At 43.7% G+C, this 27504-nt stretch overlaps 2 protein-coding genes across 6 annotated transcripts in view; both read left to right on the forward strand.

Annotated features, from left to right (window-relative positions):
• The window catches only part of LOC123513914 (glutamate-rich protein 3-like), a 30981-nt gene extending 22898 nt beyond the window's left edge, over window positions 1-8083 (forward strand). The window contains exon 12 of the mRNA XM_045271398.1: window positions 8024-8083. Within this exon, the coding sequence (XP_045127333.1) occupies window positions 8024-8083 (60 nt within the window). The remainder of the gene's footprint in view (window positions 1-8023) is intronic.
• LOC123514087 (sodium-dependent neutral amino acid transporter B(0)AT3-like) overlaps window positions 875-27504 on the forward strand; it is a 79723-nt gene continuing 53093 nt past the window's right edge. For 2 of the 5 annotated variants that reach the window (XR_006677513.1, XM_045271708.1), the window contains exons 1-4: window positions 877-935; window positions 1094-1183; window positions 16797-17043; window positions 23484-23534. Coding sequence is in view for 4 of the 5 variants with exons in the window: in XM_045271708.1 (XP_045127643.1) it covers window positions 16879-17043; window positions 23484-23534 (216 nt within the window). In the remaining variant the exon portion in view is untranslated. Of the gene's footprint in view, window positions 936-988; window positions 1008-1093; window positions 1184-16796; window positions 17044-23483; window positions 23535-27504 lie in introns of those variants that run through there. The other 3 variants (XM_045271711.1, XM_045271709.1, XM_045271710.1) reach the window with 3 other exon arrangements.

The raw sequence follows: 27504 nt of genomic DNA on the forward strand, positions 1-27504 counted from the left end.
GTGTCTTAAGAGAAGCAATACAAGTCGGAGCAGGAGAGTAGCGTACTGCGTTGAAAGGAAAGTAGCAGCGGTTTTGAGGTGCAATGTAGCGTAGAAATGAGAGAGGGAGAGAGAGTGGCAGGAAGCGACTGAGGAAGGTAGAATAACGGGGAGTAAAGTAGAGTGAGAGAGAGAGAGAGAGAGAGAGAGAGAGAGAGAGAGAGAGAGAGAGAGAGAGAGAGAGAGAGAGAGAGAGAGAGAGAGAGAGAGAGAGAGAGAGAGAAGAGAGCTGGGACTACTGAAGTGCATCCAGTATTTCATAATAAGAGGGAAAAAAGGAGTAGCTGAGAAGTGTTTGTGAGGGAGAAGGAGTGGTTGGGAGTGAAGTGGAGTGATCGAGAGAGAAGTGTAGTGGTCGGAACTGAAACGAAGCGAGGAGAGGGGACAGAGTGGTCGGGAGTGAGGCGAAGTGGCGGGAAGTGAGGTGGAGTGAAGCGGAGTGACGGAAAGGGAGCAGCGATCAGAGTGGTGTGGCCTTCTTCCCTCTGGCTCATCACACCACATCATAACTAAATCCCTGTGGCCTTCCCTTCACCCCTTTCACCAAGTTTTTCTCCGTTATTGCTTTCTCTTTGACTCACCCCGCCGCTCTTCCCATCCCGCCTCATCCCATCTCACCCCGGCACCCACTGACCACTTTCACTCCTTCACATCCCCTTCCTTTCAGCTTTTCCGGTATTCTTTCTTATTCTCCACCATTTTTTTTTCCAAATATCGATTTTTATTTACCTCCACCAAGGTGTACCGGAGTGATCGGGAAATGTGCGAGCGAGCGGCGGCCGTCTGGTGGTTGCCGGCACCTCCCTCCCGCCCAGCTGCCGGTTTGGGGCGCTGCCGCTGTCGGGGCCCAGATCAGCTGACGGACTCCTCCAGCAAACGTTCCTTGACCCACAAACGTTCGTGTCCAATCAGTTTTCCCCTCCTGTCTAAGTTGAGTGTCGCGGGCAGAGCGGCTGCCGCAGACCAAGGTGGTGGTTGCTGCCTCGCGTGCTGGCTATTATCACACGTATATTACTAATTCTATTTGACCTGAGATATTTGATTTTCTTTCCAGACTACAGATACACTGGTAGATAAAATAATAAGCTGTTCTAAATACAGCCGCCGCTCTACCTGGATATACAATCGCCGTCCAGCTCTTAAGGTGAGTTATAAACGTGTGCTATTCTTTCGCTGTCAAGTATTTAGTATGTGGAAGCTGTGTTGTCTGAAGAGCGTCTGGCAGTGTTGAATGGTGACTCGCGCAGTGACAAGCAATAACAGAATAACGAGCGGAAAGTACACGTAAACTCCACTCCATACTTCAAATTCACACAGATAATTGAGATTTTATGAATAATTAAACGGCATACGTCCATCACCACTTCAAAGCTTCCTTCCCGACGCATTACAGTCTCCGTTAGCTTAAGTGTTCTGTTCCCGATGTATGTGGATAAATGAAGATACAAGGAAAGAAAACTGACTAAATGCATAGGGATAGATAAATAGAGATAAATAAATAGATGAACAGACGAAAAGATATAATATATAGATATGAAGATGTACAGATAGGTATATATATATATATATATATATATATATATATATATATATATATATATATATATAGAGAGAGAGAGAGAGAGAGAGAGAGAGAGAGAGAGAGAGAGAGAGAGAGAGAGAGAGAGAGAGAGAGAGAGAGAGAGAGAGAGAGAGAGAGAGAGAGAGAGAGAGAGAGAGAGAGAGATAAAAGATGAATAATGAGACACATATGCAAATAGACAGACAGAAGATGAGACACACAGACAGACAGAGACACACAGACAAAAAAACGGACTGATTGACAGAGAGAGGAACACACAGACAGACTTTATAGATCGACAAATCTATAAAGCCTAACAGAATGACATAACACGGCGACCTACTCTTCTATTCACTTCGCAATAAGAGTCTGATTGCCGCTCTTCAGGGAATGTCCGATGCTTCCTTCTGACCCAGGCTGAGATTCTGACGTGTGTGGGGAGACGGACACACAAAAAACTGGCCGGCTAAAATCAAGGACAAAGACATGAATGGACTAATACCCTACCATGATTATACGAGGGTTTTATTCTATTTATATCCCACTTTTCCTCACGTGAGTTCTATAATAGAAGTTAAAAGATAGATTAATGGGCTTGCGTCATAAAACATCGGAGTTCCCGCTATAAATTCTGCTAATCTAGTGTATGAAGATAAAGTGTAAGTTAATGGACTCGGTGCAAATCGCGGCCTTCGTTACGCACTGAAATTGATTATTTTTCATGGAGGTTTTCATTATTATTTTTTAGTATGAATAATGTCGTATACTGCTCGGATCCAGACGCCTTCAAAGAGTGCTAACAACACACTCAGGCACATTAAGACACGTACTGCTTTGCGTTATACCAAATACTACAACTATAAATTTAAATCAGATTGCTAGAAACCACAATAAAGACTTTTTTTATTTTCTTACTTTTCAATTACTACAATAAGTTTATGTAATAAAATTTGAGATGAACCATCCAAATATTTAACACTAAATAACGAGGTTATAAATAAATCATGTCTTTTACACCTCGTTCCCAAGCAAAGCTGAAAAGAAAAAGGAAGAGTTGGATATAAAAATATGGCAAGTCACGACCTTAGATTTCTACATAAGATATAAAACTACTTGCACAAATCACTCTTACAGTAAATGTCTGAAATATCCATAAATCACACATTTTCTTATTTTTTCTCAAATATACGCTGAAAAGATCAAAGGCAGAGCAGCATACATAGTGAAATGTGGCACGGAAGGACCTAAGACTTTTACGATCGCCGCGCTTTTGCTTCTTCGCCTTCAACTTCCAAAATTTTATACTATAATTTTTTTTTTATCTTATCTGCTGAATAAAAATCAGAACTGAAGAAAACCCCCCGAGTTCCTCCTCTATGATGCATCGGCTGTGAGTCACTGTCTCGTATTCACGCTAGCGAGCACCGGAGAGCCGCGATTAATGGCGGTGATATATCGGCTCGATCTCCAGCGCTTCGTAGGCTCTGGCGGGGGACGGGATGCCTGGAGTACGTCTTGGTGCGCAAAGACTATGTGGAGTAGTAGTGGGAATTGCGTTTCAGTTTGAGATTAGTAAAATTATAAACGAGTATTTTCTAATTGTGTTCACGTAGAAGAAAGTGCAGGAAATGCCAAATAGTGAGCAAAATTTCTGAGCAAAAGAGAATGAGAAGCTGATACATACTTCCATAACTAGAGAGAGAGAGAGAGAGAGAGAGAGAGAGAGAGAGAGAGAGAGAGAGAGAGAGAGAGAGAGAGAGAGAGAGAGAGAGAGAGAGAGAGAGAGAGAGAGAGAGAGAGAGAGAGAGAGAGAGAGAGAGAGAGAGAGAGAGAGAGAGAGAGAGAGAGAGAGAGAGAGAGAGAGAGAGAGAGAGAGAGAGAGAGAGAGAGAGAGAGAGAGAGAGAGAGAGAGAGAGAGAGAGAGAGAGAGAGAGAGAGAGAGAGAGAGAGAGAGAGAGAGAGAGAGAGAGAGAGAGAGAGAGAGAGAGAGAGAGAGAGAGAGAGAGAGAGAGAGAGAGAGAGAGAGAGAGAGAGAGAGAGAGAGAGAGAGAGAGAGAGAGAGAGAGAGAGAGAGAGAGAGAGTGTGTGTCAAGTTACCAGGACCAGACAAAATATATCTAAGAGAGTTAAAGAATGCAAAGAGGTTGGTAGTGAACCGTTAATTTCTGTTTCGTTTGTGTGTGTGTGTGTGTGTGTGTGTGTGTGTGTGTGTGTGTGTGTGTGTGTGTGTGTGTGTGTGTGTGTGTGTGTGTGTGTGTGTGTGTGTGTGTGTGTGTGTGTGTGTGTGTGTGTGTGTGTGTGTGTGTGTGTGTGTGTGTGTGTGTGTCAGTGTGTGCACGATCCACTGTTAGCGAACCAATCTCCAATACTCAAGTGGCCGATATGGCAACGCTCCATAGATATATTGTGATGGCGTCTTGTGGCGGCGAGGAACAATGGAGAGGTCTATAGATACGTGGCCTCCACACAATGTACTGAATAAGGTGAAAGCGAAGACCTCATCGCAGAGAAACTTTCTGGAGGCGAAGTGAGGTTATTACTGCCACCATCCCTTAATAATCCAGACTCCAATAATAAAACTGGCGCTCCAGGCGGGTCATCGTCATGACAACAAGGGCCACACGTATTACTGGCCGCACATGCATGCAATGCGCCACACACAGCTAATTGGTACTGTCCGAGCATGTCAGTCTTCGAAGGGATCTGTAAAACACTTCATAAGGCATCAATAATACTGCTACTTAGGAAAGAAATAAATTAGCTAATTATCATTTGCGCAAAAATGTTATACAGCTCTCTGTAAATTACCTAGCTAATTATTTCATGTTCAACAAAATATGTCAATGGGACAAACAAGACATCAGGTTGTGTTCACAATCACCGACGATGTATCGAACAAGTCAATTAAGCAGAAATGTTAATATTTTAAAAGTTCCTTACTCAGCACTTCTGAAACATAAATCATTACCACCATACATATATCTATCACCACAACCTATCAACACAAAACACGTGAGCTAAAAAAAAAGATAACAATAATTTCAAAAAGTGCACGAGAAGTTAAGCAAGGTACACAAAAACACAAAATATCAACGTTGATATATAAAAAAAGAAGCAAAATCATTTACGCAGAAATACAAATACGGCAGAGATCGGACAAGAAGACCAGACAGCAGATGAGGCCAAAAAAAAGACTGGATGACTGTGACCAGTGATATATTAGGTGAAGGAGAGAAAGGGCGCCCAGACAAGAGGTGACGAGATGAGGCGGAAAAGTTTGGAGGTAAAACTTGGCACGGGGTTGACAAAGTGCAGTGACCTATATATACACACACACACAAACACACACACACACACACACACTTTAAGATTTACACTTGCGTTACCTAAGTGCGTTAATTTTTATCATTAAAGCACCTACGTTTAGCAAAAAGAGGCACTGAGCGTTGGAAAGACGGGCACATCACAAGCAGGGGGGGCTGAAGACCTTCGGAAGAGTCAGATGAAAAGAGTGACTGTACTCAGACGAACATTTTCCCCCATATACTTTTCCTATTTTAGTGGTGTGTGTGTGTGTGTGTGTGTGTGTGTGTGTGTGTGTGTGTGTGTGTGTGTGTGTGTGTGTGTGTGTGTGTGTGTGTGTGTGTGTGTGTGTGTGTGTGTGTGTGTGTGTGTGTGTGTGTGTGTGTGTGTGTGTGTTTTATCTCTTCATTTCACATGCTTCAAATGATGTGCAGAGAGAGAAACCTGGAGATGATAGAAAACTCCACATTTATTCCGTTTACCTTGATGAGAGAAGACACCCGATCAACATTCTGACGAGCGTGTGTCAGACTCAGGCCAATGTCGGAAACGATGGGGTTGTAGTTCGGGATAAGGCTGTGTGTCGTTTACAGAAGAACATACGTAATTTTATTCAAGTGAGAGCTGGCAGTGCACAAGACGGTGGAGAAAGACATGTGGGGAGTAGTTCGATTTGTTAAACTGACACGAAGTTCACGTTAATTATTCCTAATTCACGAGGAAGGAGTTAGTTATATGCTATTTACTCTGCAATATCATCATTACCCATTCTTACATATATAAAGATACCAGATATATATAGAAAAACATTTTATCTTCATACGTTATCAAGTTAGCAACATTTAAAATTTATATCAATACTTTACAGAAACTAAGAAATAAATGTCAGTCATGATATTAACCAGGCAGTGTTTATATTTTACATTCACCATTGAAAAATACCACGAGAGCAACCATCATCATTTCACCGCCCGCAGCAGGATCTTGTTAACTCGCTCATACATCCACTTGCAGGCAGGAAATTCATTCTCTATCACTTCATTGATCTAAAAACGACCACGATGCACACCTCCTTCCTTCATTAGAGGCAATTTATGTTCTCAGCGAAGGCAGCGCAAATCATTTCCTCGGCGGCACCACGTCACTCAAAGACTAACACGATAATACTGTACATCACCATCGTAAAGTTCCATAATTGAGGCAGCTTCTTCCCTTCAATCTTCGTGACATGACGTTGATTTAAGGAACCACTTGTGTGTGTGTGTGTGTGTGTGTGTGTGTGTGTGTGTGTGTGTGTGTGTGTGTGTGTGTGTGTGTGTGTGTGTGTGTGAGAGAGAGAGAGAAAAAGTAAATCAATCAATACACACACACACACACACACACACACACACACACACACACACACACACACACACACACACACATAACAAACCCCATATTAATATCACTGAATTTAAATTTATTGGTATACAAATTAAAACGGCATCATAACACATTTTCATTGACTATTAAAATTTAAATATCATCTTCATCTTATCTCATACTTAAACCTCTGCCGCAACATATTCTCCGTGTATGCAGTTCGTCTTGAATTAATGTAGAAAGAACACCAATAGAACATCAACAAACATACTGAATTAATGGCTATATTTTCTCGTCCCTCATCATCTGTCGCCTTTAATAGATCGTCTGCACTTTCTCCTGCTACACTCCGCTGCCTCTACTGTCACGGATGCCACAGTGCTCAATCCTTGCTTTTTCTGTCTCTCGACGCTGATCTCTTTTTTGTGTGTGTGTGTGGCTCAGTGATAGGTGGATTTTTAGGCTTCCAATGGTACATAATCTTTTCAACCCTTCACTATTTTTTTTTGTTTTTTGTGATACTCTTAACTCGTAAATTTTGTACACTTTCTCTCTCTCTCTCTCTCTCTCTCTCTCTCTCTCTCTCTCTCTCTCTCTCTCTCTCTCTCTCTCTCTCTCTCTCTCTCTCTCTCTCTCTCTCTCTCTCTCTCTCTCTCTCTCTCTCTCTCTCTCTCTCTCTCTCTCTCTCTCTCTCTCTCTCTCTCTCTCTCTCTCTCTCTCTCTCTCTCTCTCTCTCTCTCTCTCTCTCTCTCTCTCTCTCTCTCTCTCTCTCTCTCTCTATCGAATCACCATCGTAACGCAGCAGTGTTAAGAGAGGCTGGCATCGCGCTCTCAGCCAGCAGTCAGTGCCTCAGGTGACTTTCAGGCAAGACAAGATATTCCAAACTGCACGAGAATTTCATATCTTCTAAACACGCATGAAAACTCCACATTGCTCCCCTCACCAAATCTTTGAACACTTCGGTCTTATGCTTGTATCCTTAAATACTTGGTTCCCTTATCAGGATTATTTTTCAAAGGTCACAGAGGATTACAGACGCTATCAGTCGGGTTCTCTTAGTGTTTTTATTCTCTCATTGGAATCGCAAAAACATCCCTGAATATATGAATAACTTTCACATGAAACTGGTGATAGTGGTCGAGAAAAGACGCCGAAAGATTTGAGACTGCAGACCTCATATCATTGTAACATGAGGCTCTAAAACGTGACAGCTGCGGCTCTTCTTATGGCCCCGTAATAACCACTTGAGAGGTTTCAAGAAGTGTCATCAATAAAGTCTAAGTTACTGATACTGACGCCACTGATACGCGGCTCACACTCACTGATTCAACGGTAGTGTTCTTGCAGAGTAAAAGTTGCAAGCTCCATTCCGATTCATGGCAGTTTCTTGGTGGAAGACACAGTGTTTTCATAACTCTCGTTGGCATCATACAATCTCACTGCTGATTCGCCATAACTTTCAACCCTTTCGCTATCTGTCTTTTTAACATTCACATTTGGTCGAACACAAAAGATATGAAATAGAAAGTAAATTTTAGTTTTCCTAGAATATAAACTTACTCAAAAGAATGTAATGTGGAAATCATTCTAGACATTTGTACTTAATCTTGTAGAAATTGTCTGGCAGTGAAAGGATTCACTTTTAGTTTTCCAGTTTAGACTAGTGGCTCTACCAAACACACATGGTCAATACAAATGATAAATGGTGAGGAGGCAAGACCGCATCCTTAGAACCTTCTCTCCACTCGCTAATACAGACAAAAGAGGCGAACTACACCATCCTCACTCTCAGCTCCAGAATACAAGCCGGCTATTAGACCAATAATCCCTGCGGCGATCCCCACGAACTCTCAGAAGATTCCAGCGTTTCACGAGGCACTGAATTAGACACGCGAGGACCGGCACAGGCTCAGGTCGGTGTCGCAGGAGTTTACGACAAGATAAGACGTGGATAATTACTCAGACTTTGGGAGTGTGCCTCGATTATTTTGATTCCCTGATGAAAAAACGATGTACAAATAGCAGATACACTACCCAAGACATCAGACATAGTGGCGTTATTATTTTTTGTCTCCATCCGACGTGCAGACACAAACTTAAAAGCAATGGTACTAAAGCCTGAATCACGATCCCAAGTCACTCTACCATATCCCTGAATCAGTACTACAGACACAAGCAGCTTAACTATTCTTCAACTCTCGCTACATCTCCCTTTACTCTCAAAAGATATGGGTTCTTTAAATAGTAAAACGACCATCACCCGGAGACAAGACAAGACAAGATTCACGCGGTTAATCATCAAGGAACATTGCTCACTTTAGTTACCTGCTGCGTCTTCTGTCCATCCTGGTGTGGTTGAGGTTCACCTGAAATTAATGTATACATCAGAACTTTACACACTCGGATTAAAGATCAGTGTTTATCAATACCAAAAAAAAATTCTACTTTGCAGTATTTTTTTTAGTGACTGGTGATTTGAGAGAGAAAGAGAGAGAGAGAGAGAGAGAGAGAGAGAGAGAGAGAGAGAGAGAGAGAGAGAGAGAGAGAGAGAGAGAGAGAGAGAGAGAGAGAGAGAGAGAGAGAGAGAACAATGTCGGATCCTCATTTATCTAATTCTGTCATTACATTACTTATCATGTGTCAATGTGAACTATTCTTACAGTGCTCTGAGACAACTAAAGTTACAAGATAATTAGGCAAAGTCATAAACCTTCACAAGTTCAGAATCTCAAGCAAAAATAATCTCAGAAACAAATGGGCTAGCTGAGAACCATGTGACTCTTAAAGGTCATTATTTGCACACCATTACTACACGCTAAGCAGCACCAGGTGGCAGAGAAGTAGAGCCTCCAACTCTCATAAATCAAAAAGTAACTCCGGTACCTGCTCTCTACGTAACTGTTAAAGACCATCATAAATATATTATAATTACACCGTAAAACAGCAGCTCAGTGTGGAAAGGAGCTTCCAGTGAATTCTGCCACAGTATCTTAGCTTTTAACCTTATATTCCTGTGGTCTTTAAGGCCATTTTTCAACATAATACTACTACACTTCAAGCAGCAACAATAGGTGCTTCTATTAATCTTACTACTGCCAACGCTCGCCTCAGCACCTCACTGTCTAAGCTTTCAACCTCCTCATCTCCCTTAATAATTAGGCAGCCAACTATCTTGCAAGAGGCGCAGAATGTTCCAAGCATCCAGGCCAGGCCGCACTTCAAATCCACCCCAGGCGGATACCTTAGTGAAAGCCTCGTCTTTGCATTATCCCGTACGACCCCGCTACCATTACCGAGGAAGGGTTCAGTTAGTCTCCCAGGAGGCTGAGTTCCTGGGAGTTTTCCACGGTGCCTGGCAGAACATTCGTAAAGCGATGAGGAAGTTTACACACTATTTTTGGCTCACACATCTTTATATACTCTACTATAGTACATATTAGAAATGAATGCAAGAATACAACAAACGTTTTGCCTTCGCTAGCTCCGTATGACCTTATAACTTTACAGTATAGATTTATACAGCTTTATTTTTGCTTCCTTTGCCTGTATAACTGTCATCCTCCACTACAAGTGTACACGATATCTTTTTCATTTCTCTCTATGCAACCGTCATTCTCTATTATAAAGTTTTTGTCTTTTTTCAAACAATATCATTCCCTTATTTTTACCTGTTGTGCTTATCTAAGTCACTGCGTGCACTGTTGGAAAACTTTACCCATTAACTTCTCTCTATTATCCGCTATCATTATTTCAGTGAGTCCGTCATATTCTGCGCAACGACTTCATGGTTTTCATAAATAATAGTCAAACTTAAGCACTAAAAGGTTTGACAAGTATATCACACCTTTCAACTTTATTACTGTCCTTAAACATTATATTCTAAACCCCATCAAAGAAATTTATCAAGTTTCAGAAGTAATTAAAGGAGCCATTGAACTAAATACCTCACCAGACAATCTTCCGGGAACATATCAATTCACGTCAGCGTATTGTGATCACTATCTTTGTGTTAGTCGCGAAAATACTGAAGGAAACGAGTAGACATCACAAAGCCGCCCAGCCATTTATATCCCGCCGCTGGCCTGCTACCGCTCGCCTAGTGAAGGACCCGAGCCACGGAGGGCGGCATAGTACAGAGGTCACGGAGAGGTCAGGGAAAAGTCACAGAGAACGTCACCCACTCGCTCCCAACACCGTCACGTAGTACCGGCCTCCGCGGTTCCTTCCTCGCCCTTCACGCCTCACGCCTGCAGCGGTGAGGTGCAGGAAGCGAGAATAGGTGAAGACACGTTACCACACCTATTTAATGCCCACCCATCACCTCATCTCCACCATCGCCATCTCTGAGAACCTTTGCGTCACAAATACGAGAACACCCATCTTCACCTCCACCGCCATCACTGTAAAAACTCACGCACCGCTGAAGACTGTCGCGGGTACCGTCACCTCCATTACGTGTGACTCTCGCACATGATCACCACCATCATCATCGCCAGCACTCCCTCGGGACACCATCACCCCTCCCCACCCCCTCACTAGTACCTTCACCATCACAATCTGGCATCATTGACTTTTCATCATCATCATCATCATCATCATCATCATCATCATCACCCTCCGCATCCAGCACAGCGCCTCCTCTCGTCCGAAGCTACCTCGTCTCTCGTGCAGCGGCGTGGGCTGCCCTTGACCTCCTCCAACCCCCGCTCTCCTGCAGCAGTGGGCCGGCAGAGGGGAGGCTGAGGCTGGCCCGCTGGGCTACAGTCGCTCAGAGTTTAAAGTGGCCACTGGGAGGGGCCACACCGTTCCCATGGTAACCCAAGTGGGTCAGGACGGCTGCCGACTGTCGATTTTGGAAATGAGAGAGCGTTCCACACCTCCCACACTCCCCTTCCTCTCTGCTTCAACCCTCCCTTCCTCTCCTACGATATACGAAGCTGTGAGTGTGTCGTGCCGGCGTCGAGGTGTTCCCAAGGACATAACACGAGGCGAGGCGCGCCAAGCCACCGCTGGGGCAGCAAGGGGCTCCAAGCCGTAACCAGGGCAAGGTGTCCCGTGTGTGGCGGGTCTGATCAGGCCTTTGTTGTCAGCTGAGAGAGACGGAGGGAGGGAGGCTGCGGGATGAGGGTGAGCTCAGAGCAAGGCATGGTATTCTGAGTTGAGTAGAGGGACGAAAAATAGCACGGTGATGAGAAAAAAAATCGGCGTGAGGGTAAAATACAGTAATAAGAATAGTGATGCAACAAATATAAAAAGAGAATATAAGAGCAGATGAACTGGAAAGAAATAGTTGATAATAAAAGGAAATCAAAGGAAGAAAAGACGTGAAACAATGAACAACGAAATAAAAAAAAGAAACGAACACAAAAGGAAGGAGAAAATCGACAAAAAAAAATAATCATCGACGGTAACGGATCAAAATGAATGGGGGGAAAAAAACCTAATAGATAAAAGGCAAAGGGAAAAATTACGAGGGAAGACTGAAAGCGGAAGAATAAAAGAAATGCTCTAAAAGGGTGAAAAACTCGTAACTTACTCTCATTACATAACAGATCACTGGAATAGAAGAGGAAGCCTAGTAATCGAGGAGACGGAGGAGAGGATGAAGGGGAGCAAAGATAAACATTAAAGGGAAGAAATCTGAGATGCGGGACTAAGAGGAAAGGTAAATACTAGAGGAAAACCTTAAGAGACAGAGATTATGACAAAAATAAAGGAAGAATAAAGAGAGAGAGAGAGAGAGAGAGAGAGAGAGAGAGAGAGAGAGAGAGAGAGAGAGAGAGAGAGAGAGAGAGAGAGAGAGAGAGAGAGAGAGAGAGAGAGAGAGAGAGAGAGAGAGAGAGAGATTAAATATGAAGCTTAGAACAAAAGATAAGCGGAGGAGGAGGCGGAGAAGCATCAAAAACAAAGATGGAAGCTGAAGGAAGAAGTAGAAGGGTAAGCAGAGAAGAACGAGGCTGGAAAAAGAAGCAGCAGAGGAAAAGGAGGAAGAGAAGAAGGAGGAGAAGGAAGAGGAGGAGGAGGAAGAGGAGGAGGAGAAGGAGGAGGAAAAGGAAGAGGAGGAGGAGGAGGAGGAGGAGGAGGAGGAGGAGGAGGAGGAGGAGGAGGAGGAGGAGGAGGAGGAGGAGGAGGAGGAGGAGGAGGAGGAGGAGGAGGAGGAGGAGGAGGAGGAGGAGGAGGAGGAGGAGGAGGAGGAGAAGGGGGAGGAGGAAGAGGAGGAGGAGGAGAAGGGGGAGGAGGACGAGGAGGATAATCTCCTGTGACTTGGTAATGTGGTGTTGATGGGACGCGGGTTCCTCTTCAACCTCTCTCTCTCTCTCTCTCTCTCTCTCTCTCTCTCTCTCTCTCTCTCTCTCTCTCTCTCTCTCTCTCTCTCTCTCTCTCTCTCTCTCACACACACACACACACACACACACACACACACACACACACACACGGTGACCGAAGGTGTTATTTTGACCTTTATTTATTTTTCCCTGCCCCAGAAAGGGTCAATAACAGTTGATGATGGGTGAGGGATGACTCTCCTCTCCTCTCCTCTCCTCTCCTCTCTCTCTCTCTCTCTCTCTCTCTCTCTCTCTCTCTCTCTCTCTCTCTGCCCTTCCATTAAAACTCACTTTTTATCCCTCCCTTTTACATTCCTCCTCCTTCCTCCGTCCTCAACAAAGCAGCCTTCGAAGAGAACAGAAAAAAATAGAAAACCTTGTGAAGTCTTTAATTCCAGTGGAGGTTCAGGGAAGAGAATGAACACATGTAAACACAACGTCGTGCGGGGCGAAGTGTAGCTACCTATTGGAATATCAAGGTGTGCAACGTGGGCAGGTACCAGCAACACACCGGGGAACAGCAGTGAGTGAGGCGAGGACTGATCTATACAACATGAGGCGTGGGAAGGAAGTGGGATAGGTCGTGGAATGGCGCGGGATAGTGGATAGGCCTAAGCGAGAGAAATATAGCGACGCAGAGTACGTTTGTCTGCCCTTCAGAGACCGACAGGACAAGTTAGGCGTCCCTTTGTTGCTCCGTAAAGGGAAGATTTGTCCGTTTGTGAAGGTGTGAGGAGAAAGATGGCTCGCTGTCCACTATCATGTATCCTTCTGGTTCTACTCTCTCTCTCTCTCTCTCTCTCTCTCTCTCTCTCTCTCTCTCTCTCTCTCTCTCTCTCTCTCTCTCTCTCTCTCTCTCTCTCTCTCTCTCTCTCTCTCTCTCTCTCTCTCTCTCTCTCTCTCTCTCTCTCTCTCTCTCTCTCTCTCTCTCTCTCTCTCTATTTCTCTGTCTGTCTCGTTCTTCATTGCCTTTCCATCCTTTCCTTCCTCTTTTATTCTCTCCTTCGTCTCAAATTACTTTTTCCCTTCCTCTCTCATCTCCGCTTCCCTTCCTTCGTCCCTTCTTCCTTATTTACTCCCTTCTCTCCATTACTCCTTCCCTTCCTCGCCTCCATTACCCTTTTTCTCTCACTTCCTCTTCTTTACTCTCGCCTCTTCGCTCCCTTACTCACACTCACTTCCTCAGTTTCTCTTTTCGTCCCGTTACGCCACACTCCTTATTCTTTGCTCCCTTTTTTTTCAGTTTTTCTGCTTACTGCTCATTGCCCGCCCTTCTCTCCGTCCTTCTCTCTCTCTCCCTCTTTTTTTTATCCTCCCTCACCTTGCATTCCATTCTTCCGTCACTCCTTTGAGCCGTACATTACCTCCCCAACTCCTTCCTTTTCATCTTCATTGCTTGGTAATTTTATGACGTTCAGTAAATGAGATTCGATGGAGTGACGTGTGCATCGATTTCTTTCTTATTTCTTGTCCTCCTCCTCCTTCTCCTCCTCCTCCTCCTCCTCCTAATCCTAATCCTCTTTCTCCTCCTTCTCTTCCTTCTCCTCCTTCTACATCAAGCAACGCAATCCCTGCCCAGGTGACTCAATTCTTACCCAAAGAACGACCCTCTGTTCTATTCCTGGCACCACTGATTCACCTAGTTACTTCTCCGAGTCTACCCTTCCCACCTGGTCTTTTCTTCTCGCCAATTTCGTATGTGCTCAGGATAATGTTGTTACTTATGGGGTTTTTTTGTAGGTGTGGGTATTAATTGCACTTTTTACGATGCAGGTGTTTTTTTTTTTTTCTTCACTAAAGCCAAATTCTAGGGGTTGTCATGGTAACGTTACTGTTTATGGTTATTATTTTGTTGGGTGTTATTTGTGTTAACGATTTGCAATGTAGGTTTGTTTTCTTTTTTTTCACCTCCATCCAGTCTAGTCTACCATTTACATTTAGGTCTTTTTTCTTCCTCCTCCTGCTATAGTCCATCACCACCATGACCATTAGTGCCACCATTATTTCTGAGTTTTTCAAGTACCATTATCTGCTTTTTTTTTTTTTTTTGGGGGCGCAGGTTATTTTTCTTACCCTTATTTAAGCTACCATTTGCATCTCAGAACTTTCTTCTTTACTCTCACGGCTTCCTACCATAATTCATCACCATTACCATCACCATCACCATCACCATTATCACCGCCATTATTCATGAGTACTTTCAACGATAACCTCCCCGTGGAGCAGATAATTTCTTACTCCTATTAAATCTACCATTAGCAAATTGGTCTCCTTCTTTACTCTTACAATTACCCATCACATCAATTCCTACCATTTTTTTACCCACCATCTGCGACCCACGACTCGAGATCTACCATTAACCTCGCCGCCATTCATAACCATTAACATATTGGTCTCTCCTTTACTCTCACAATTACCTATCGCAATAATTACTACCATTTTTATCTACTATCTGCCACCCCACAACTTGAGATCTACCATTAATCCTTCCCGCCATTCATCACCATTAACACATTGGTCTCGCCTTTACTCTCACAATTACCTATCGCAATAATTACTACCATTTTTTACCTACCTTCTGCCACCCACGACTTGCTATGTACCATTAATCCTCCCCGCCATTCATCACCCTCACTGACCACAATCCTCCGTAACCATCAAGGCCGCTACAACAACTACCACCATTATGAACGTGAATGCCGCGTTTCCAGCCACACTATCAACTTTGGCCTCCAATTAAAGGTGAACTCCCGCTCTTTCCTCGCCTCCTTGATGCCTCACCTCCTGTAGCTCTTGACCCTGTGACCTTATTTAACTTAACCTAACCACACCTCCCATTACCTAACTAAACTTAACCTAACTTCAATTCATCTATTCTAACATGACTTTACCTCACTTCATTTATCCTGACCTAACTCAACTTAAATAAACTCTCATTTTCAAACTTAACCTAACCTAATCTTACTTGAGTTCATCTTATCTAACCTAATCTAATATGACTTGACTTCTATCTTTACCTAACCTAACCTCTCATTGTCAAATCTAACCTAACCAAACCTAACTTGAATTCATTTTAACTAATCTAATCTAACATGACTTGACTTCACTTTATATATCCTAACCTAACCTAACTTTACCTAACCTTGCCTCATTTCAACTAACCTGACCTAATCTTACCTAACGAAGCATAATATAAACTGACCTAATGTAAGATTATACAGTACATAACCTCAACCCCTTCAGTACTAGGACACATTTTTGCTTTGATTTTTCGTGTAAGATTAGACCATTTTATTTATATCAGAAAGAGTCTATGGAGGTCAGAAGATTAATAGCCAAAGTATTCACTATCTCAATCCCCACATAAGTTTCTGAAGCTGTATAAAATCACCAAATAGTAACCAGAATGAATATGAAAACGCGTCATGGTACTGAAGAGGTTAAGATGACAAAATAGAACATGATACCAAACATACGTGCCCTAACATGACATGACATAACATAACATAACACAATCCAAACACAATCCGAACCTAACCTAACCTAGAAAAAGAGTCTGAGAGTAAACTTCCACCCTTCGTAGGATCTGATCTTAACTCCTACAGAGGAAAATATGATACGACCTTATTTTCCCTTCCATCCTTTTTAGCTTTCCCTAGTGGTGGTGCCTCTTTCGTGCCTCCCTGGTCCCCCTCCCCCTGTTCCTTCTATTACGACTCGGCCCTCCTCCTCTCCTCCCTCCCGCCACCCAGCAGCCAGAGATAGGCCTCGTAGTAAAGTCGGAGGAGGCCTTCGTACGAGGGTTAAGGGTGGGGGTCGCTCCGTGCCATTTGTGCCACGGGTTCAAGTTACATCGTGAATTGTTTCTGGTGTGACCTTGACCTTCCTTCGTATTCTGACCTCCGTGTGTGTGTGTGTGTGTGTGTGTGTGTGTGTGTGTGTGTGTGAGAGAGAGAGAGAGAGAGAGAGAGAGAGAGAGAGAGAGAGAGAGAGAGAGAGAGAGAGAGAGAGAGAGAGAGAGAGAGAGAGATTCATTTATCTATCCACGTATTCATCAACTTATCTGTACTGACCATATCATTACATTTTTTTCATCTTACGTACTCAAACACAGTCATCATCTGCTCATTACTCTCAATTCACCTGTACTAACGCACTGATCTCCCTCTCTCCCTCTCTCTCTCCCTCTCCCTCTCCTTCCCAGGGCAGCAGGATGTATTTGGACTAAGCGTCGCCGGAGTAAGCAAGGTTCTCACCCCTAGCAGCGTCCCTAAGCCCGCGTCACCATGGCCAACGCGGGGCACTTGGTTCGCCGCACCTCGCAGCGGGAGATGGTGGTGCCGCAGAAGAGTCTCGAGCGAATTGAAATGCGAGACATGAGGAACCGTCTGGTGCAGGAGAACGGCGGGCCCTCCTACGGCACCACCAACCAGGGCTTCGAGGACCCCCAGGTAAGTACTAGGGACGCTGATGGTGGTGGTGGTGGTGGTATTTTAGTTTGTGATTGTAATGGTGGTGTTATTCTGGTGATGTGGTTGTTGTGGTGAGGAAACATTTGTGGTAATAGTAATTCAGGTGAGGTGATGGTGGTGTAGTAGTGGTTGTGGTGTTGTTGGTGGTGATGGTGGTGGTGGTGGTGGTGGTGGTGATTTAGTGGTAAGCCTGATTTGTAGAGATCGTGGTGATTGTTGTAGTGCGGTAGGAGACGTCTAAATGGTGGTGGTGGACGTGATCTGGTGATGATGAAGAAAAGGAGGAGGAATAGAAGGAGGACGAGGAGGATAATTACAGAGAAACAGGGAAAAAAAGGTTTTATTGACGATAGGGATAACAGATGGTAGTAATGATGGTTGTCGTTGTTATTATTGCGGTGGTGGTGGTGGTGGTGGTGATAGTGCTGCTGCTAATGGTGATGGCAAGAAATTCTCCGCTGTTGTAACTGTAATGCTTGAGATGATGGTGATGGTGATGGTGATGGTGATGGTGATAGGGATGGTAACATAACGCTTGTGGTGACGGTGGAAACAATAGCCATGATGGTGATAGTGATATTGGTGATGAGAGTGATTGTGGCGGCTAGTCTTCCTTTACCAGTCAACACCTAAGATAACCACGTCAAGGTCCTTCCAAGAGCACAACCTTTGGCCAATAGGTGAGGAAGAAGAGTAGGACCAGGAGGAGAAGGAGAAAGAGAAGGAAAAAGAACACAGGTACGTCTGCAGTATACCCTTTACCCTTGAGTGTTGTAAGGTATATATATGTGCACACCTGAATATGTACTTGCAGGTGGGAAAGAGAGAGAGCGGAGGAGCAGGTGACTCAGTGAAAGGTGGCGGGTCAGGTGTGGTTGAGCTGACTAGAGACACAGCAGAACCACACGTCACTGTAACCTTCCACCAATCTGAGTCTGGGATCATGTAATTCTGAAGCCTTTATGTATTTCCTTATAGAATCTTTCCACGGCTGAATGACGTACTATCTTCCACCATTATGTGCTATTATTATTACTACTACTATTATCACTATAAATTTTGTGTCTTGTACTATCTATTATTATTTTTTTAGGCTTAAGCATGAAGCTGGGCTGTTAGCGTATATAGCCAAAAGACTAAGCCAGCTGTACATCTCTCACTTGAGCCTTTCATCACACTCCCCTTCACCTCTTCCTTCATCCTTCACTCAACACCCTGTCACTCCCTCTCCCTCCTTAGCCCCGGCGAGCATGGCAATGTTAGCAACACAAGGAGTATTGGCATAGCTTTCTCAGCCTTTCATGACGCACTTGGAAGTACTTAGAGTCTGATCTGGTCTTATAGTCTGCGGCTGTGGCTCTGTGACCCTAGGGAGCAGCTGCTACACTCTATGCCGTCTCTGTTTCTCCTTCTTTATGAATCGAATAATTATGGCACGATCTTATGTCACTTTAATCCCACTCTTGCACATTTGTTTATTTTTTTATGACTTATCTTGCTCACGTATTATGCACTGACCTCACAGTTATCTATTGGCTTGATGATCACACGTATGCAAAGTGCAATGATGAAATTCCAGCAAATTATTACAGTTTTTTTCCTCTTCTGCACCTTCACTGCAATTGTATCTTGATTACTCTTAAATTTACAGCCTTTATATCTTCATATTCTCATCTATATGCTTTCATCCTACAGTAATCACTCCTTTTATGTCCCTGTCCATGTGTATCCTAATTCTGTCCCATACATACACCTGTCTCTTTCATCTCTACACATGTGACCTTCATTCCTACACCTGCTTTATTCATACTGCTATAAATACATGTTTGTTCTTCATTCTCACATGTCACCTGCTATCATTACCCGTTTTCACTCTTGTTAACCTCCTTTCATATACATAAAAAAAGTTCTCTTTCTCTGTATCTCCTGTCTGTATTTCCTCTCCTTCACTCGTCCTATACATATTACCTGCTTTCCCATACGTGTTATCAGTCCCTTCTCACCTGCCCCTACTTCCTCCAGACCTGTTTCGATTACCTTTATACTAATTTTCTGTAGCCCTACATGCCTTTCCTTGACACACCTTTATCCTCACACACCTGTACCGTCTGCCTCTATCTTACCCTCACATCAAATGCTGTCCGTCCAGATCCCAATATCCCTATTCATACAAGTGTTCCCTTTAATCCCTCCATCTGATACCTTTATCCACACACCTTAACGAACATACCTACCACGTACTTCACACCTGTCGCTACCCCCTGCCACCTGTTATGTTTCCCCAACACTTGACGTTCACTGGGATTAAGGTGGAAATGTACTGTACGCATAAGATTTTTTTTTTTTTTTTTCTTGACAAGGACAGTATGAAGAGCAAAAGGAAACGCGAATATGATGAAAAATAAAGGACACGGAAAGAGGAAAAGAGCAAATACTAATACCGAAGACCTGAATCTAGACCAAGATGATAAAAATGGATACATAACAGAAATGTTTGGTTTTATCTCTATGGTGAAGGACCAAAGAGAAGGAAAAATAAAGAAACGATAACACTGATATGAAAGACATGAACCTAAAAAAAAAAGTCACTAGAAACAGGCAAATATAATGTCTTTTGTTCTAAATAGAGAGGAAAACAAGCTGTCATAGAAAGACACGCAAAAAAGAGAAGCAAAGAGGAAATGATGACGGCAATAAGTGAAGCAGAAGACAGAGATGAACGAATTACTACGAAAAACACTAAAATTCTTCTAATAACCAGCGAGAACTAAAAAAAAAAAAAAAAAAGAAGAAAGAAAAAGGAGAAAAGAGAAAACGACACAGAAGAAAAATAAAACACAAACTACATTTTAACCTTCATCAGCAAAAAATAATAAAAAAATAAAAAGAAGAACACACAAGAAAAAAAACAAAATAGCAACCGAGATAGAAACCACAAAAAAAAATAATAATAAAAAAAAATCACGAATGAAAGACAAGTAATACGGAATCGACCTATATTTTTTTCCCTCACCTCCATTAGCATGTTTACGTATTCGTCAGGAGATATTCAGGTAAGGTGAGGTAAACAACGTGACTCACCTCTTGTTTACACATGAAACGTCTAATTACCAGGAACGAATGATCTCTCGGGGCCCGCACGTTATTATTAAAGGAGGGAGATGTTTTGGAGGATAAAGTGAAGGCTTGGCGGTGACGGCGAAGGTAAGGCATAGCGGAAAGAGAAGAGGAAAAGGAGGAGGGTTGAGGACAAAAGGAAATGAGGGAGAGGAAAGAAAATAGGGTAAAAAAAAGAGAGAGAGAGAGAGAGAGAGAGAGAGAGAGAGAAAGGGGAATCGGTAACGGAGAGGAAAGAAGAAAGGGATGAGACAAGATCGTGACAAGGTGAGTTCTCATTGGCTGTTTAGGAAGAGAAACAGACAGAGGAGAGGACTGATTGGCTCCTTCGCCGCCACTACCTCACCAATCACCAATCGTCATCCTGTGTCTTCTTGCTCTTCTGAGAATACATATACATTCTCTCTCTCTCTCTCTCTCTCTCTCTCTCTCTCTCTCTCTCTCTCTCTCTCTCTCTCTCTCTCTCTCTCTCTCTCTCTCTCTCTCTCTCTCTCTCTCTCTCTCTCTCTCTCTCTCTCTCTCTCTATCTATATATCTTTCTATCTATCTATCTATCTATCTATCTATCTATTTCTCTTTCTCTAAATTCAAAGCATAAACTCTTCGTCAGACAGATTATAGAATAACACACACACATACACACACACACACACACACACAGAGAGAGAGAGAGAGAGAGAGAACGTGTCTGACGGAGATGTTGCTGGGGAAGAAGGTTGGGGAGACGCTATGGAGGAGGCGGGGAAGAGGCCACGGATCAATAAAGCTTGTGGCGGGAACAATAACAGCCAGTCAGCCCACATCAAGCCCACCCACACCCAAACCAACACACACACACACACACACACACACACACACATACACATACAGCCACCCACGCACTGACACTCTAAAGAACACGAAGGAAGAATGAATTGTAGTGGCAGACTTGTTAGTTTTTGTGGCTTCTTGTGGTTCGTGATAAGCTGTACTCTATTTATTATGCAAAGGAAGAGGTAAAAAAAATGATAGTTAATAGATAGATGAATAGATAAATAGATGGATAGATAGATAGATAGATAGATAGATAGATAGATAGATGGACAGATACATAGATACATAGATAGATAGATATCCAGATAGATAGATAGAATGATGGATAAAGAGATAGATAGATAGATACAGACAGACACATAGATTAATAGATAGACAGAGAGACAAATAGATAGATAGATAGATAGATAGATAGATAGATAGATAAATAGATAGACAGATAGATAGATAGATAGATAGATAGATGGATGAGTGAATGGACAGATAGACTAATGAAGATATTAATAAGAGGATACATAAATATACTTTAATAGATAGATAAAACAAGCTAACATAGATAGATACACAAACAGACAAACAGACAGACAAACAGACAAAGAGACAGACTCAGAGAAATATACGCAGACATCTCAATTACCACAGATTACCACACACAGTTAACCACACACACACACACACACACACACACACACACACACACACACACACACACACACACACACACACACACACACACACACACACACACAAACACAAACACGAACGCTAACACGCACATCTTTAAAGTCTTACCGACGGATTTTCTTTACCCGGCACTCTGAAAAAGAAGAAGAAGAAGAAGAAGAAGAAGAAGAAGAAGAAGAAGAAGATGATGATGATGATGATGATGATGATGATGATGATGATGATGATGAAGAAATAGTAGTAATAAAAAAGAAAGAATAAAAGAAAAGCAAGAAACATAACAGGAATAACAGGAAGAAGAAAACGAAGAGAAAATACGAAAAATAGAAAAAGAAAGTAAGAAAGAAAATGAAGAGAAAAATTAAATAAAATAAAGCTACATCATTATAAGAGAAAGAAACAGAAGGAGGAGGAGGAAGAGGAAGAGGAGGAGGAGGAGGAGGAGGAGGAGGAAGAGGAGGAGGAGGAGATAACCACAAGAATAGCAACAGCAACATTTTTATTCCTCATTATCCACAAAACTCACCACCATCCGTTTTCTTTCATTCTTTGTCTTCCGCCAGCAAACTATTTTTCAACACTCCCTCCTCCTTCCCCCCCCCCAACTCCCTTCCTTCCACTTCTCTCCTTCCATCCCACCCTCCCTTCCCTCCCCTCCCTCCACCTCCGTCCGTGTCGCTGTCGCTGTTCGTAATGCTCATGAATAAAAAACTTATGTGTATAAATGTCATCAACAACACCATCCTTCTTCTTCTTCTTCTTGCTTCTTCTTCTTCTTCTTCTTCTTCTTCTTCTTCTTCTTCTTCTTCTTCTTCTTCTTTTTACGTTTTTTTTTTTTATCATTCCACCATTTAATTTTCTCCTCCTTTTCTCTTCACTGTCTTCTTTCTATTATTCCTTGTTTCTCATCACTCCTTCCATCTACTTTCTCATTTCCTCCTGTCCGTGTCCTTGTCCTTGTTCTTGTTCTGCCGCCACATCCTCCTCCTCCTCCTCCTCCTCCTCCTCCTCTTTCTCCTCCTCATTATCACTTAGCATCCTTGGCCGCTTCTTACACCTTCCCCTTCTTTTGTTTCTCCCTCTCCTTCTTCCTCTTCCTTCCTGTATATTTTCCTCTCCCTTCTCCCTTCTCTCCCTTCTTCACTTGTATATCTATTTTTATCTTTCTGTTTTCATTTTCATACTTTCTCCTGATTTTCTTCATCCTTATTGTTCTATATTTCAATTTATTTTTGTTTTTTTTCTTCTCCTTCTCTTCTTCCTGTCTTCTTCATGCTCTGTTTTCTTCATGTCTTCCTCCTCTTTTTTTTCCGTCGTTTTTTCTTGTCTTCTTCATTCTCCCTCGCCTTCGGTCTGCAGACGCCAAAGTCCCAGTCAAGTCCAACTTTCGGTACGAGGAAAATTTCATGTTTTACGTCCCGCCAGAGTTAGCATCCCTGCCTTCCCTCCCTCCCTCCCTCCCTCCCTCCTTTCCTCCTTCCCTCTTTCCTTCCTTCCCTCCTTCCCTCCCTCAGCTCCTCATCCTCAGGGAAAGGACGGATCTGTGGGTGAGTTATTTTTCCACTCCTCCCCTTCCCTTCCACTTCTCTCCCTCCATCCCTGCCGTCCTGTACTGACCCTCCCTCCCTCCATCCCCTCCCTCTCTCCCTCCCTCTCTCCCCTTTCATGTGGTAACTAACTGTCCAGAGATGATGACTCTTTCAGACAGATATGCCAGGACACTTGTTTGTCTCTCAGTCTTTCTTGTTTACCGTGGTGTTGTGTGGATCACCTCTCAACCTCTTTTCTTCCCCTTTCCCCTTTAGAGAAGACAAAGTGTGAAGAAAAGGACCACCAGTGTGACCATCCCAGAGGAAGTAAGTAAAGTCCGCCCACTCACCCACTTTGAACACACGCTTGGTAGGATTGGCTAGCATCTCACGCCCACCGCCCACAAGTTACTGGTGTGGGCGGGGCAGGGGGAGCTCAGGGGGTAAGGAGGCGAGCCAGGACAACAGACAACACCTAGCTGTCACCTGGAGGCGCAAAAACCTGATGTCACGAAGGCCTGTGTGAGCTCGCCCGTCGCTGGCCGCCCCCTTGCCACCTGGGTTCGCGCCCCGCCAAGGCCCCGCCACTCACCTCAACACCCACACCCGCTGTCGTGTGATCCAGCACTCCGGTAGTCTGCTCTGTGGACCGTCGTTCCCACGCACTCATCCTCACGCACTTCCCTCACGCACTTCCCTCACGCACTTCCCTCACTCTACCTCCCCCCAGCTCTTCCCCACCCGACTCCGCACTCCTCGCACTCACGCACCGCATCCTTCATGCACCCTCTCTCTCACACACTCTCACGCACTCCTTCCCTCGACCTCCATGCCTCCCTCACTCCTTTCGCCCACAAGCACAAGCACCCATCACCTCCTGTCACGAGCACTTCCTCATGCACTCCGCACCTCCACCACAAGCACTACCTCCTCTCTTGCCCCGCTGTGCCTACTTCCCTCCCTCTGTCCCTCATGCACTAAAGCACTACCTTGAATACTCCTGCCCACTGCTGCCATTGACACTAACTCTTCACTCGCTTCCTCGCCCAGCTCAGAGTGGCCGTGTTCAAAGCTTTACTTGTCTGCTAAAGTGACTTATCTCATTCTTGTAATTGTTTTTTTTTTTTTTATATCTTTTTATATACATATTCCGGTGACCACTAACCAAATGAAATAAGAAAAATTATTATCCACCACAGAAATATTTCTATACGAGACATTCCTGGAAACCACTCCGGAAACATTTTATGCTGTTTTTTTTTTTTTTTTTCTAATTCTTTTTGGGTTTTTTCTTATATATAATGTGTGATTGATTTTTTTTTTTTTCTTGTTGTTCATTGTTGTATTAATCGTAAACTTTTTCCTTCTTCCGTTCGTGCCTGATAAGTGTTCTCCTTGTTGTTGTTGTTGGTGTTGGTGGTGTTGTTGTTGTTGTTGTTGTTGTTAATGTCGTCGTTATTGCCGTTGTTGTTGTCGTTGTTAATGTTGTGATTTGTTGTTGGTGTTGTTATTTTTGTTGTTGTTCTTGTTGTTAATGTTCTCTGGTACCGTTGTTGTGTTATGTCTTTCTTAATGTGTGTGTGTGTGTGTGTGTGTGTGTGTGTGTGTGTGTGTGTGTGTGTGTGTGTGTGTGTGTGTGTGTGTGTGTGTGTGTGTGTGTGTGTGTGTGTGTGAGAGAGAGAGAGAGAGAGAGAGAGAGAGAGAGAGAGAGAGAGAGAGAGAGAGAGAGAGAGAGAGAGAGAGAGAGAGAGAGAGAGAGAGAGAGAGAGAGAGAAAAGAGACGAATGAAAAGAGACGAATAAAATGAGAAAACTATCTATCTCTCTCTCTCTCTCTCTCTCTCTCTCTCTCTCTCTCTCTCTCTCTCTCTCTCTCTCTCTCTCTCTCTCTGATTAAGAAAACACACAAAGAGAAAACGAATATGGAAAACAAAAATTATATGACAGGAATAGACGCTAAATATAGAATCAGTCAGGAGAAAAACTTAAGATATAAACCAGTGAAGCAACTTATTTTATAGAGTTTATATCTACGTGACTAAATATAAATGACCTGTGAGTCTGAGGAGGGTGTGGAAACAAACTTGCCGACTGAAAATAGAAATCACATAAAAAGAATACTGTGAGGGAAAGAAAAATGGAAGGAAAGGAAAAAAAAAAGGAAGGGACGGAGGGAGGGAAGGAGGAGGGAGGGGAGGGTAGAGGGACAAAGGAGAGAGAGAATAAGAAAAATACAATCAACGCACAGTCCCAGAATATGAAAGAAAGGGAGGGGAATATGGAGAGATACGAAAGAAAGACAGAAATATAAAAGAGAGAGAGAGACAGAAAAATACTAAGAGAAAAAATGTTGCAATGTGCTAAAGAGAAAAAACGAAGGGGTTAGGGAAAAAAGTCAGAGAAAGAAGAACGAAAAGAAAGAGTTAAGTGCGAAAGCAAAAAGAAATAATGAGGGATAAAGAAACTTGGCAAAAAAAAAGAGAGAGAGCTAGAAGAGGAGACATAATTTCAACGAGAGAGAGAGAGAGAGAGAGAGAGAGAGAGAGAGAGAGAGAGAGAGAGAGAGAGAGAGAGAGAGAGAGAGAGAGAGAGAGAGAGAGAGAGAGAGAGAGAGAGAGAGAGAACAAACACACACACACACACACACATAACGATATACACATACAGAATGGCGAACACAAACACACACATGTACGTACATAATTTCTACGTAAGGAAAGGAAGGGTGTGTGTGTGTGTGTGTGTGTGTGTGTGTGTGTGTGTGTGTGTGTGTGTGTGTGTGTGTGTGTGTGTGTGTGTGTGTGTGTAGATTGATGTTTTAGTAAAGAAGTTGAAGTGAAATTTGCTTGATAAACTACGTACACCTGTCACTGTATCACCAGCTTAGTCTCTCTCTCTCTCTCTCTCTCTCTCTCTCTCTCTCTCTCTCTCTCTCTCTCTCTCTCTCTCTCTCTCTCTCTCTCTCTCTCTCTCTCTCTGCCACGCCACACTCTCGGCTGCATGGTCTTCAAGGTTAGTACCGCCCTGAGTCAGGCTTGGTCAGGCTTGGTCAGGTCACGTGTAGCTGCTTGTGACCCTTTCCTTCCCCCATAGCTGCCCCTCCCCCCGCTAGCATCATGGAGGCTTCGCAACAGCTACTTCACACGAGCTAAGTAAGACCTGTAAATAAGTTATAAGTAGGTCCAGCCATTGCCTGTTGCCTTGGCCTTTGATAATTTTGTCTAGCTTAACAAGTATAGATCAAAACAACAAGTGTATTTCTCCCTAAGAGGTCATGAGAAATTGAGGCATTAGTACTTGTGCCAATCACTCTTTTGAGCCACACATAACAACCATATTTGCAAGTGATAACTTCAACAGAAGCCCTTTACTCACTCTGTCGCCCCAGGTGGAGCACAAAGCCTCACCCCAGCCCGTGCTCAGTGCCCCGGGCTCCACGCTGCCGGGCCGCTCGTGCCTCCCGCCCTCCTTACAGAGCCCCGCCCCGCCCCTCCCCTGCCACCCCGCCGTCCCTTCCCTCCTCGGCAGCCTAACCCATTTCCGTTACCCCAGCATAGCCCAGCACTTGACTGTGGGCGTGGGTGGAGGCGTGGGCGGCCGCTGAGGACCTCTCTCAGTAGGTTGGTAGAGGGGCGTCTTACCTCACCTTGACTAACTCTTCACCTGCACTCTTGATCACTTATCTCGCACCTGTAGTCACTGTATTGGCTTTGTTAACACTCAACTCACATGGAGCATCTGCAGCCTCTACTGAGCACACCGCGGGACTCTCATACTCTCGCAGCACTATATCATTATTTTATTGTGTTTTTCTATTTTTTTGCATTTCGAGATAACTTTTTTTTACTCGAATGAAATTTATTTTTGACCTAGCTCTCCTCGGTCTCGCGTCCCTCATCTTGACCAGCTGTTGCTGGAATATTACAATTTTGTACTTAATCTCGTTCACAGGCGGGCGGAGGCGCCTCCCTCCTTCAGTAGCATGTCACCTGCATGATTCCGTACGGCCCCGTCCCCCGCCCCGCCATCTTGCCCCAAAGAAAGAGAGAAATTTTTCACTCGGAGGAGGATACATTTTGATCCTCGAGTCCTTCCTGTGTCCTGTGTCTCTAGCTTGACAGACTATCTCTTCACCGCCAGGTAAGTGTGGACGCATGAGCCCAGCAGCCCCGCAGGTGTGCATGCCGTGTTTCCTGCTTCTTGAGACACACCTGCTGCCGCTTGACAGTGTAGAGTAGCGGGTGTCGTCTCGGTGTCTAATGACTTACAACTCCCTCTCTTCCTGGTGAGGGTCTTTT

This window comes from Portunus trituberculatus, chromosome 37, assembly GCF_017591435.1.
Source record: "Portunus trituberculatus isolate SZX2019 chromosome 37, ASM1759143v1, whole genome shotgun sequence".
Taxonomy (NCBI): Eukaryota; Metazoa; Arthropoda; class Malacostraca; order Decapoda; family Portunidae; genus Portunus; species Portunus trituberculatus.